The following is a 12,520-nucleotide window of genomic DNA, read 5'->3' on the forward strand; positions in this document are numbered from 1 at the left end:
CATATATTATCATTTTTCTTCTTTTTTAAAAAAATCCTAAAAACACATAACAAAATTTCTCATTTTAACAATTTTAAGTGTGTGGTTATGTGGTATTAAGTATATTCACATTGCTGTGTGACAGCCATCACCTCCAGAACTCCTTTATCTCACCTGCGGAAATGTACCCAGTAAACACTAACTCCCTACCCTCCCCCACCAGCCCCTGGCAACCGCCATCCTGCTTTTCGTCGCTATGAACATGACTACTCGTTACCTCATGTAAGAAGAGCTCTACAGTATTTGTCCTTTTGTGACTGCCTTATTTTTTTTGAGGTTCTTCTTCTTGAAGATATGTCTTCAAGAGGTTTGTCCATTCTGAGCATGTCACAATTTTCTTCCTTTTTAAAGGTTTTTTTTTTTTTTTTTTGTCTTTTTGCTATTTCTTTGGGCTGCTCCCGCGGCATATGGAGGTTCCCAGGCTAGGGGTCCATTGGAGCTGCAGCCACCGGCCTACGCCAGAGCCACAGCAACGCAGGGTCCGAGCCGTGTCTGCAACCCACACCACAGCTCACGGCAACGCCGGATCGTTAACCCACTGAGCAAGGGCAGGGACCGAACCCGCAGCCTCATGGTTCCTAGTCGGATTCGTTAACCACTGCACCACGACGGGAACTCCTAAAGGGTTTGTTCTTATTAAAGAATGAGATAAAATGAAACGCTGATTTGAAGCCCCATGTAAGTATGCAGAACATGTTAACTAGAGGCCTTCATGGAAAAGTGATAAGATAATGAATATCCTTTTCATTGGTAATCCGAAAATATCCTTGTTTTTGTTCTTTTTGGGGGTCTCATCAGTTTCTCCAGAGAAAAATCTTCCTAACTTGTGCCTAGGGGTATAAGTTTATTGTTCAGAGAACTGAGGTGGGAAAGGGAGTTGGGAAATCTACATTTTAGTAGACTTTTCTTTAATTCCGCTGTTTTCAGTAAGGGACTTAGCCCTAGTCCCAGCTGTGCTTGGGTTTCCCTGAGTCCAGAGCCTCTGTGACTGTTTCTATGGACAGATGAGTTGGCAGGCAGCCTTTGTCTGGGGTCGGGAAGGAGTAGTTGTCTTGCTGCTTGGATGTTGGGGAGGAGAACTAGGGAGCTAGCTGCTCTTTTACAGACTTACAGCCGTTTATCTTGTTTTGACTCCATCCCTCAGTCCTGTCTTCAGAGATGCTGCATCGTGCCTCCAGGTCCTGGTGTGAATCAGATTGCTTTTTTTTGGACTTTCTCTCTTCAGGCTTAGGTTTCATTTTGCAGTCTACCAAGTCGAATTCATTTGGTTGCCTTTTCTGTATTAAAGTTTTGTTTTTATTATTTGCTATTGTTTCCTCTGATCTCTTGCTATTGTGTATTTATATTTTTTTGTTTGTTTGTTTGTTTTTTTAGGACTGAACCCTTGGCTATGGAAGTTCCCAGGCTAGGGGTTGAATCGGAGCTGCAGCTGCCAGCTTATGCCACAGCCACAGCAACTCGGGTTCTGAGCTGCATCTGCAATGCTGGGTTCCTTAACCCACTGAGCGAAGCCAAGGATTGAACCCACGTCCTCATGGATACTAGTCAGGTTCATTACCTCTGAGCAACAATGGGAATTCCTATACCTTTAAAAAATATGTTTTAATGCCAGTTGGGAGTGATTTATAGAGGGCATGAAGAATCATATGTAGTTAATCTAACTATTTTAGCTACTGCCTGCTTTAAACAACAACAACAAAAAAACCCCTAGAAGCTTTCCAGAAAGAATCTTGTAAGCTCCTTACTACTCAAAGCTTGAACCAGCAGCATTGGCATTACCTGGGAGCTTGTTAGAAATGTAGATTCCAGCATGTCTACATCCCGCAAGACATATTCCACATCTCACAGGCTAGGGGTCTAATCGGAACTGTAGCCATTAGCCTGCGCCAGAGCCACAGCAACGCAGGATCCGAGCTGCATCTTCAACCTACACCACAGCTCACGGCAACGCCAGATCCTTAACCCACTGAGCAAGGCCAGGGACCGAACCCGCAACCTCATGGTTCCTAGTTGGATTCGTTAACCACTGCACCACGACGGGAACTCCCCCCCCTTTATTTTTAATATCATAGTCTGGAAGCAAAATATAGGTAATGTTTTCCATAATTTACATGGGGAGGGGCATTAGCTACCAGAGAATGCAAAATGTTTAGTTTGAAGACAGGTTAATTTAGTAGAACTAAATTTGAACATTCTTCGGGTTTTTGGAATAATGAGTTATCTTGAAATGTATTCTTTTGGAATATAAACTCCATAATTATAATGGTTCTATCTAGTTCATTGCTGTATTCTCAGCTTTAAGAACATAGGAGATATTCAGAAAATAGTTGTTTAATGTATGTATGGAATGATGAAAGATAAGAAAGTAGAAATAGGCCAGTATTTCACTCATTTTTATTTGAGATTATATAAACGTTCCTTCTCATTAATCTTTCAGTTTCTTCATTTATTTATCTGCATAGAAACATAGATTCCTGTTTTGTTTAATGGCTTACATCCCCTTGCTGTTGTTATTTGTATTACTTCTCCAGTTGTTCCAGATTTGGTGTCAGGAGCCTCCTCAAGTTGCCTTCTTATTTTTTTTGTTGTTGTTGTTTGTTTGTTTTTTTTTAATCATGGCCCCTTATTCTTTGCTATTTGGTTAATTTTTGGCATAATATGATGTTCCAGGTTCATTTGGTACTTGCTCTGCCCCACCCCAGCCATTTCTCCAAAGAGCCCTGGTTCCTTTTAGTAGAGAATGGCTTTAGAAACCAAGACGTGGATGCTAGGTGTGCATATTAGGATTGTGCTGATCCCAGGAACTCTCAGGGGACAGAGCTAGGAAATAGGTGTATTCTCTGTAAGTACAGACATTTATATCCATTCTGTCTGTCTGTCTGTCTGTCAAATTCCATGAGTTCATATCAGTAGTCACAATTACAGCCCAAACCAGAGGATTCAGTCTGTTTTGTTGTTGTTGTTGTTGTTTTACCTTTTCATAGCTGTAACTCCCTTTACAAAGACTATGAGAAACCCAGACCCTGTTATTTTTAGTAGTTTTATTGGATCCACCCTCTCTATTTACCTAATCTTTTACAGCTGTTGCTGCATGCCACCACCTCCCATCCTCTGCCCAGTTAGAAGCTCTTTTCATCCTTATCTGGCTGTGCCCCACTTTGTTGGGATGCCCACTTCCTAGGACTGTGTCCTTGTTGGCTTGGTCTCCGGCACTCTGTGCCACCTGGGCCCCATGCCACTGCCCTTCTTCCTCACTCAGCTTCAACACCCATGCCAAGCTACCCTGGTGAGGGCCTCTTCCTTGCCCCTGTAGACAGCCATAGTTCTCCCTCACCTGCTTGGGGCTCTGACCTCGCCTCTTGGTCATCATGACCAGCCCCCACTTAATGACTTTGGGACTGAATTGTTTGTGAAGGGGCTTCATGTTGTCTTGTGAGAGAGAAATTTTTTGGACATCTGTTCAGATTTAAAAGTATTTTATTGAAAGGCAAAAAACTCAAATAGCTTGACTATTTCATTTTCTCAGGCAGTTATTGGTAGTGTGCTAAAAGGATTCTTTCCTTGGCTAATGTCTAAGATTAACCATAAAGTAACAGTCAGTTTGATTTATAATTATTTGAACCTTAATGTACATTGGTTAATGAGCTGTGTTTGAGGAAATTAGAAAACAAATAATAATCTACATCTACAAATTAATAATATTCATTTTTTCTAGCTCTTCCACCAAAGCCACCTAAGCCAGTGACTTCAGCCGTGACAAATGGAATGAAGGATGGTTCTAGTTCTCTTCAGGATGCAGAATGGTACTGGGGGGATATTTCAAGGTAACTGGAATGCTAATAATTGAGCGACGTTTTAGAAAAGAACCTTTGAGATTAGTAGTTAAAATAAGACTTTTTTTTTTTTTTTTTTTTCTTTTGGCTATGCCTGCAGCATGAGAGAGAGTTCCCAGGCCAGGGATCAAACTGTGCCACAGCAGCTACCCGAGCCGCTGTAGTGATAGTGCCAGATCCTTAATCCGATGTACCTCAAGGGAACTCCAAAAATAAAACTTTTTAATTGCCCTACTAGTTGTTATTTAAAAATTATCATTTTAAAAATTGTGTGAGAAAACATTTCAAAAGTTTCTAAATGCTTTTTTTTTCTTTCATCCAAAAAAAGTGATGAGAAAATCTTTAAATTATGGGTGTAGAAATCTTTAAATTAATACTGTATTGAGGGTAGATTTATTTATTTATTTATTTGTTTGCTTTTTTTTAGGGCCGCACCCATGGCATGTGGAAGTTCCCAGCCTGGGGGTTGAATTGGAGCTACAACTGCTGGCCTACATCACAGCCACAGCAATGCCAGATCCGAGCCATGTCTGTGACCTACACCATAAGCTCACGGCAACGCCAGATCCCTGACCCACTGAGTGAGGCTGGGGATTGAACCCGCATCTTCATGGCTGCCAGTCTAATTTGTTTCCACTGCGCCACAATGGGAACTCCCAAGGGAAGATTTTTGAATAAATGAAGCTTATACATTTAGGATTAAAGATATTTATTGGTGGAGTTATGATAAATATCTTATTTTGAAAAACAGCATTCTAGGACAGATTTGCTTTTTGGGTAAAATGTGGTTTTGAAAAATTTCAAACCTAGAGAGGGAAAAAAAAATATATATATATTTTTAAATTTGAACATTGTATTTTCTTGTTTTTAAGAGTCTATCCATTTCTGCCAAATGAGATTCCAGGTTGATGCTGTATTCCTCAACGTGCTTGTCTTTTTTTTCTCTTACCTGTTTTCTCCCGGTGTCAAAGTAGCACTCATTTTTCCCCCCTTATCATTGTAGCCATCTTTAGCCATCTGTCCAGTTCGGTGGCGTGGAGCACAGTCACACAGTTGTTTGACCATCACCATTATCCGTATCTGGAACTCATCTTCCCAAAGTGAAGCCTACACCCTTTAAACATTAACCCCCCTTTTCCCCTGTTCTCCTTAACCCCTGGCATCCACCATTTGACTCTTCTAGATACCTCATATAAGTGGAATCATGTAATATTTGTCCTTTTGTGTTTGGCTAATTTCACTTAGCATGTCTTCAGGATTCATCCGTGTTGTAGCATGTGTCAGAATTTCCTTCCTTTTTAAGGCTGAATAATACTCTGTTATATGTACATGCCACATTTTAATTTATTCATTTATCTGGACTTTTTTTTAATAGTAGGAGATTTTATTTTATTATTATTATTTTTTTTCTGTTTCTTCGGCCGCTCCCTCGGCATATGGAGGTTCCCAGGCTAGGGGTTCAATTGGAGCTGCAGCCGCCGGCCTGCGCCAGAGCCAAAGCAGCTGGGGATGCGAGCCACATCTGTAACCTACACCACAGCTCACGGCAATGCCGGATCCTTCACCCACTGAGCGAGGCCAGGGATTGAACCGCAACCTCATGGTTTCTAGTCGGATTCGTTAACCACTGAGCCACAATGGGAACTCCTGGACATTTGGTTTTGATGAACATTTGGATTGTTCATCAGCTTTTGGCTGTTGTTAATACTGTTGCTATGAGCATTGCTGTAGAAATATTTGTTCAAGTTTCTACTTTCAGTTCTTTGAGTATGTACCCAAAAGTGGAATTTCTGGGTCATATGGTAATTGTATGCTTAATTTTTTGAAAAAGATTTAATATACTTTATATTAAAATTGACCAGAAAGTTTTTATTTTAGCATTGTACACTAATACATTTAAATACTACTTAATTAACATATATATATATAATTTTTTAAATCTTCTTTGGCCACCCTGTGTTATATGGAGTTCCTGGGCCAGGGATCAGATCCAAGTCACAAGTGTGCCCTCTGCACAGCTGTGGCAGTGTTGGATCCTTTAACTCACTGTCCTGGGCTGGGGATCAAACCTGTGTCCTGGTGCTGCAGAGATCCACCCATCCCATTGCACCACAGCAGGAACTCCAGCTTAATTTATATTCATGTGTAAGACCATGTGATTCTGTAATTCAAAATTCTTTTATACCTTGCTGTTTTCTTTGAGTTTTCTAGTGTTATTCCTTAATGTCCTAAGCCAACTCTGCAGAAGGAATTTATTATCAATAAAAATTCAAATTGGAGAATATTGTATTGAAAGGTTGTGAACTGAGTGAATTATCCCACCTCTGATCTGACAGAGCTGCCACTGTTGCCTAATCTTCCTAAACAGCTGCTGTATTTTCCTTGAAACTCTGTAAGTTCATACCTGCCTAAGGAAGCCCTAAAGGCTTAATGGAAACGCTGTTCACTACTGACAGTTGAAATCCGGTGCAGTTTAAGCATCGAATACCCTTCTTTGATTGCATAACACTGAAAATCAGAATAGAAAGAACATGTCTGGGGAGGAGCTAAATGACCTCTGACAGACCCCATGAGTCTATAACCTGGGACGTACCCACCTCCCAGCGAGTCTTTGTAATAACTTGTGAAGTGAACCACCAATACGTAGGTTTTTTCACTTTCACTGTAATTCTGTTCTTTAGGGAGGAGGTAAATGACAAATTACGGGACATGCCAGATGGTACCTTCTTGGTCAGAGATGCCTCAACAAAAATGCAGGGAGATTACACTTTGACTTTGAGGTGAGTGTTTTTCAGCGTTTTGGCTAGTGTTCTACTGGCATTGTTTATTTTGGGGTATACAGAGATTCCTGTATTTTATTTGTCTTTATATACACATTTTTCGTGTTTTTGCTTAATTTAGATACATAATTTTTAGTTGTTTGACCTTTTTCTATATATTAAATATTTAAATGTCATAAAAAAGGCAAAATTTTTTATTTTTATGTAGCCAGTAAAACAAAAAAGCTTAGAATTCCTAAAGGTAAGGAAATGAGAAGAAATGGACATCACGGGCACAGCCTAAGTTTATTAATGATATGTTGGGAATCCACCCGACTGGTAACTCTGTTACTTGCCTCAGTGCAGACTTCAGCGTGTGAAACTCAACATGCTTTAGGCTGATGAGGGTACGTAGAAGTAAAGCAGTTCTCAGCCGGTGTCCTGCTGTCCATGTCGGCGTAGTAGAATCTCATAGGTGAATGGATAACCCTTTATGCTCACAAAGATGGGATGTGTATCTAAATAGGTTAGGAAAACTGCCTTAGATCTTTGCAAATTTAACAATTAACATAGCCTAAGGACGATAAGGTCTTAACGTGATTTTTTTTTAAAGAGACTATCTAAAGAAGAAAAGAACAGTAGCAACAGTAACAAATTCCTTATACTACGCATTTTACATGCAGTATCTATTTATTCTTAGAACAACCTGATGAGGTAGGTATTATTAATAGTTCCGTTTTATAGAATGAGGCAACTGAACTTTACATGGTTAAGAAACTTGTCCTAAAAACATAGCTAGTAAAGTTGCAAAGGACAGGTTCACATCAGATGTATCTGTCTCTTCACCGTCTTTCCAGCCTAGTAGCTCTAGGAAACATAATCCCATATTTTATGTTAGAAATTTGGGGTTACCATGTTAGTTTCTGGTAAAGACATTGAGAAGTTAATACTTTAGGACTTGGGTTGTGTGAGGAACAGTGTTCTACAGTGATTCGTTCAGTGTAGTTTCTGCCCGTTCTAGTCGGGCTTCTGTCTCTACCACTCTTCGTGGACTGCTGCACCAGTGGCTGCTTTTCTCTTCTTACCTTACCTGATTCTTCGCAGCATTAGTCACAGACACTCCTTAGAAACAACTTACTGTCTTGGCTGTTGGGACATCACACTCCTGATTTTAGGCCACTCCATCGCTCAGTATTCCAGGGTTCAGACTTTTGAGCCTCCTTCTCTTTTCTGTATTCATTCTCTCAAGGTGAAGCTGTCCTGTCCCCTGGCTATAACATGCAGCTACATGGTGATGATTCATCAACTTTCTGAACCCCAGATGCATATATCTGGTTGCCTCTTAGGTAACTAGGGAACATAACTAATTTTAATGTAATCAAATCAGAATTCTTGATTTCTAACCCAACTCCCCCTACCCCAACTGCTTCTCTTCCAGTCTTTCATTTTAAGAAATAGAACCACCATCTCTGCAGTTATTACAGCCACGAATCTTTTTTCCCTCTCTTTCCCTCAGTGTCGCATCCGGCCCTTCAATCCATCATTAAACAAGTCCTGCCTACTCTGCCTCCAAATCTACATTGATAATTTTTTTTTTTTTTGTCTTTTTGCCATTTCTTGGCCTGCTTCCACGGCATATGGAGGTTCCCAGGCTAGGGGTCTAATCGGAGCTGTGGCCGCCAGCCTACACCACAGCCACAGCAACATGGGATCCGAGCCGCATCTGCAACCTACACCACTGTCCACATCAACGCCAGATCCTTAACCCACTGAGTGAGGCCAGGGATGGAATCTGCAACCTCATGGTTCCTAGTCGGATTCGTTAACCACTGAGCCATGACGAGAATTCCTACGTTCATACTCTTTTCACACTTTTCTACCATCCAAATCTAAGCCACTATCTTCTTTTTTTTGGCGGGGCGGGGGGGGGGGTCTTTTTAGGGCCACACCTGTGGCGTATATGGAGGTTCCCAGGCTAGGGGTTATATTGGACCTCCAGCCACCAGCCCAGCCACAGCCATGCAGGATCTGAGCCATGTCTGTGACCTACACCACAGCTCACAGCAATGCCAGATCCTTAACTCACTGAGCGAGGCCAGGGATCAAACCTGCAACTTCATGGTTACCAGTCAGATTTGTTTCCACTGGGCACAATGGGAACTCCTAAGCCACTCTCTTCTTGCTTGATATTTTGGATATGTAGAAAGTGGGAGAGGAGGCTGCAGGATGAGGTAATCATGATAGCGAGGTGAGGAATTTCAGAGCCCTGTTCTGTGAGATGCAGTCCCATTTGGCTGGCGCGTAATCTTTTTAAGGAGGAAACAGTGGCAGGATAGAAGGTTGGGAAGGTCGTGTTGAAGAGGACCTCGTGTTCTAAAATGCGGGGTTTGCATTTATGTCATAGGCAGGCAGGAGGAACCGTTTCATTTTTTCAGCAGGGAAAATATATGTGGTCTGAAATACATGATCGGACTGTCTTTGAAGGGAAAGAATGAGAGGATAGATTCTCATAAAGAGAAGGCTGTTATGAATTGAGAGGTAATGATGGCCCAGAATTAGATTTATTCTTTAATCATTTAATAATATTTATTGGGTGCCCACAACGGTCTAGGAGAAGGAAATGATGAACAGGCCAGACTTGGTCTCTTGTCCATGGTGTTCATGTGTTGGGGTGGGGTCTGTAAACGAGGAGAGGGAGGCAAAATAAACACAGAAAATAAATGCGGCAGTTACTTTGCTGTGGCCCCGAAACTAACACAATATTGTAAATCAGCTACAGTCAAATTAGAAAAAAAGCAAGGAGATAATCTCACAGTGTGTGAAGTGCTTACATAGGGAAGAGATACGGTTATATAACAGAATACGAGGAAAGGGGATTTCAGATAGTTTTGAGAAGGAGGACCTCTCTGAAGATACGATCTCCAAAAGTTGAAGGATTACAAACAGCCAGCCAGGGAGTTCCCGTTGTGGCGCAGCAGAAACGAATCTGACTAGTAACCATGAGATTGCGGGTTCAATCTCTTGCCTCACTCAGTGGGTTAAGGATCTGGCATTGCCGTGAGCTGTGGTGTAGGTCGCAGACACAGCTTGGATCTGATGTTGCTATTCTGTGGTGTAGGCTGGCAGCTGTAGCTCCGATTCAACCCCTAGCCTGGGAACTTCCATGTGCCATGAGTGGGGACCTCAAAAAGACCAAAAAAAAAAAAAAAAAAAAGAGCCAGCCAGAAAAGTGTTTCAGGAGAGGGAACATAACATGCAAAGACAACGATCCTGGAAAGATTTGGTAGATCCAGGGAATGCAGAAACTGCTGTGCCCGGCTTACAGTGTGAACTCCAGAGAAGTAGGAGATGAAGGTGAGAGTGAGAAGGAGCCAGATGCAGGCGCCTAATGAACCATGGCAAGGAATTTGAACTTTATTTTTAAGTGTAGAAAAAATTAATAAAAAGTTTTAAGCAGGCGAGCAACGTGATCAAAAGATTGAATACACTATTACCTAGGATGGTGACTCTAGGAAAGGGGTTGAGAAATCAAAGGAAGGGGCAATGTGGAGCTGAGGGCTGAAAGGATTTCGAAATAGAATAGGTATGAGGATACAGGGGAGTTAAGTGACTGTGGTTTGAACCTGCTGGGCTTAGAATGAATGTGCCATTAATAGAAATAGTAGAGTCGGGAGTTCCTGTTGTGGCTCAGCAGAAACAAAGCTGACTAGGATCCGTGAGGATGTGCGTTTGATCCCTTGCTCAGTGGGTTGAGGATCTGGGCGTTGCCGTGAGCCGTAGTATAGTTTGCAGACGGGGCTGTGGCTGTGCTCTAGGTTGGCAGCTGCAGCTCCTATTCGACCCCTAGTCTGGGAACTGCTATATGCCTCGGGTGTGGCCCTAAGAGCAGAAAAAAGAAAAAAAAAAAGAAAAAAAAGAGTCAGGAGCAGTTTTGTTGTTGTTGTTGTTGTTTTAGGGCTGCACCCTCAGCATATGGAGGTTCCCAGGCTAGAGGTCGAATCAGAGCTGCAGCTGCCAGCCTACACCACAGCCACAGCAATGCCAGATCTGAGCTGTGCCTGCAACCTACACCACAGCTCATGACAGTGCCAGATCCTTAACCCACTGACCGAGGCCAGGGGTCAAACCCATGTCCTTATGGATGCTAGTCGGATTCATTAATTGCTGAGTCACGACAGGAAGTCCAGGAGCAGTTGATTTTTAGCTGTTCCAAAACTTCCATGTAAAAATATATCTAGAATGTGGCTAGAAATGTAGGTTTAATGCTTAGAAGAGAGTATAGGGCCAGAAAAAGATTCAGGAACCATCTACATAGAATAATTGGAGTTCTAAGGAAAGAGTATGTAGAGGGGGAAAAGGATAGAGGCTGAAGGCAAAGTTTGTTGAGGGAATAAATGTGTTCAACAGCAGGGTGGAGGCAGAGGAGGAGCAGTCTGAGGTTGAGAAGAGAGTCATGTCATAGAAATCATGGGAGGATGAAATACTAAAAAGGAAGCAGGGGCGGGAGGAAGGAAGAGAGTGTGGCAGTTTCAGTCACAGCAAAGAATCTGAGCCTGCCTTGGAGGGAGCAGAGTCTGAATTTGGTAAAAGTCATTGGTCACCCTCAAATGAGTAGAAAGAGCGTGAAATCCGACTGCAGAGTAGGTGATGAGGAAGTAGAGGTTTTTCAGTTCAATAACCTTATTTATGTATTTATTTATGTATTTATTTATTTATTTATTTATTGTCTTTTCTAGGGCCTCACGCAAGGAAATAACCATTTTTAGAATCAGTGAATAGTGTTTATTATAGAAGATCTAGATGGTTAGCAATATCTAGAAATCTGATATATGCCAAGAATTGGGCCAGGTGCTGAGCTATAACAAGGAGTAACATGATTCTTCTGTTCAAGAAGATTATAGTGAGGAGAGATGTAATTAAAAATTCACTGTCCTCTCTTTACTCCTGTCTTTGCTCCTCTCCTCCTCTGCTTAGAATCCATGGTCCACTATTCATATTACCCTGTGATTATGTTCTCTCTCCAAACTCGCTCCTCTCTCCCTTCGTTATAGTCGCCTAACTATACTCCAACATTTGTTAAATTCCACTTGCCGTCTTTTTTTTTTTTTTTGCCTATAGCTGGGTAGCTAAATGTGGAGCAAAATACACCATGCTGACTGGTTTTACATTAAATCCGCGACTCCTAACCTTAAGTGGGTCTTTAGTACTCGTGGCTGAATTTGCATTTCTGCAGGCCATTTGCTCTCTCACTTTTCTAGATGACAATTTCACGTATTCTTATTTTCTCTTCAAATCAGTAACCCATCTCCCCACTTTTAAATAAGGAAGTTGCTGCCTGTTTCTCTGAGGACATGGGAGCAATTAGCAGAGATCTAATTCCATCATACTTCTGTTGCCACAGCTATTAATGCGAATGTGAATAGTCTGCCTTTCTCCTGGTCCAGTGCATGACTCTTCGTGTCCTTTTCAAGGATTCTCTTGTGGGCTGGATCCCATCCCATTCTTCTCACCTACTCAAGGACATCACCCTGGGAGCTGTCTTGTCTTTTCTTTTGGATCAACAGTTTTTGTCTCTCTACTGAGACATTCCAGTCGGCATATAAATACGTTGTATTGTCTCATTTAAGAATAATCAAGAAAATTCTCCTGACTCTCTGTCTCTCTCCATTATATCCCTGCTCCCATCTACAGCAGTATTCCTCAAGCGAGTCCACAGGCATTTCTTCTTCCTCTTCTTCGACTCTCTTGAGTCCATTCTCGTCAGGCTTCCATCCTTACCATTCGGCTGAAAACACTTTGTCAGGATCACTTGGTGACCTCCGCTTTGCCAAGCCCCAAGGTCATTTACCTCCGGTTGATCATTTCCTCTTTGTGGAAGTGCTTTTTGAA

At 41.8% G+C, this 12,520-nt stretch overlaps 1 protein-coding gene across 6 annotated transcripts in view; it reads left to right on the forward strand.

Annotated features, from left to right (window-relative positions):
* Positions 1–12,520, forward strand: part of LOC100511937 (phosphatidylinositol 3-kinase regulatory subunit gamma) — a 134,409-nt gene that overhangs the window by 83,040 nt on the left and 38,849 nt on the right. For all 6 annotated transcript variants that reach the window (XM_013999442.2, XM_021096722.1, XM_021096723.1 and 3 more), the window contains exons 2-3: positions 3,755–3,863; positions 6,554–6,652. In XM_013999442.2, coding sequence (XP_013854896.1) covers positions 3,755–3,863; positions 6,554–6,652 — 208 coding nt within the window. The remainder of the gene's footprint in view (positions 1–3,754; positions 3,864–6,553; positions 6,653–12,520) is intronic.

The sequence above is a fragment of the Sus scrofa genome, chromosome 6 (genome assembly GCF_000003025.6).
Source record: "Sus scrofa isolate TJ Tabasco breed Duroc chromosome 6, Sscrofa11.1, whole genome shotgun sequence".
In the NCBI taxonomy this organism is placed as follows: domain Eukaryota; kingdom Metazoa; phylum Chordata; class Mammalia; order Artiodactyla; family Suidae; genus Sus; species Sus scrofa.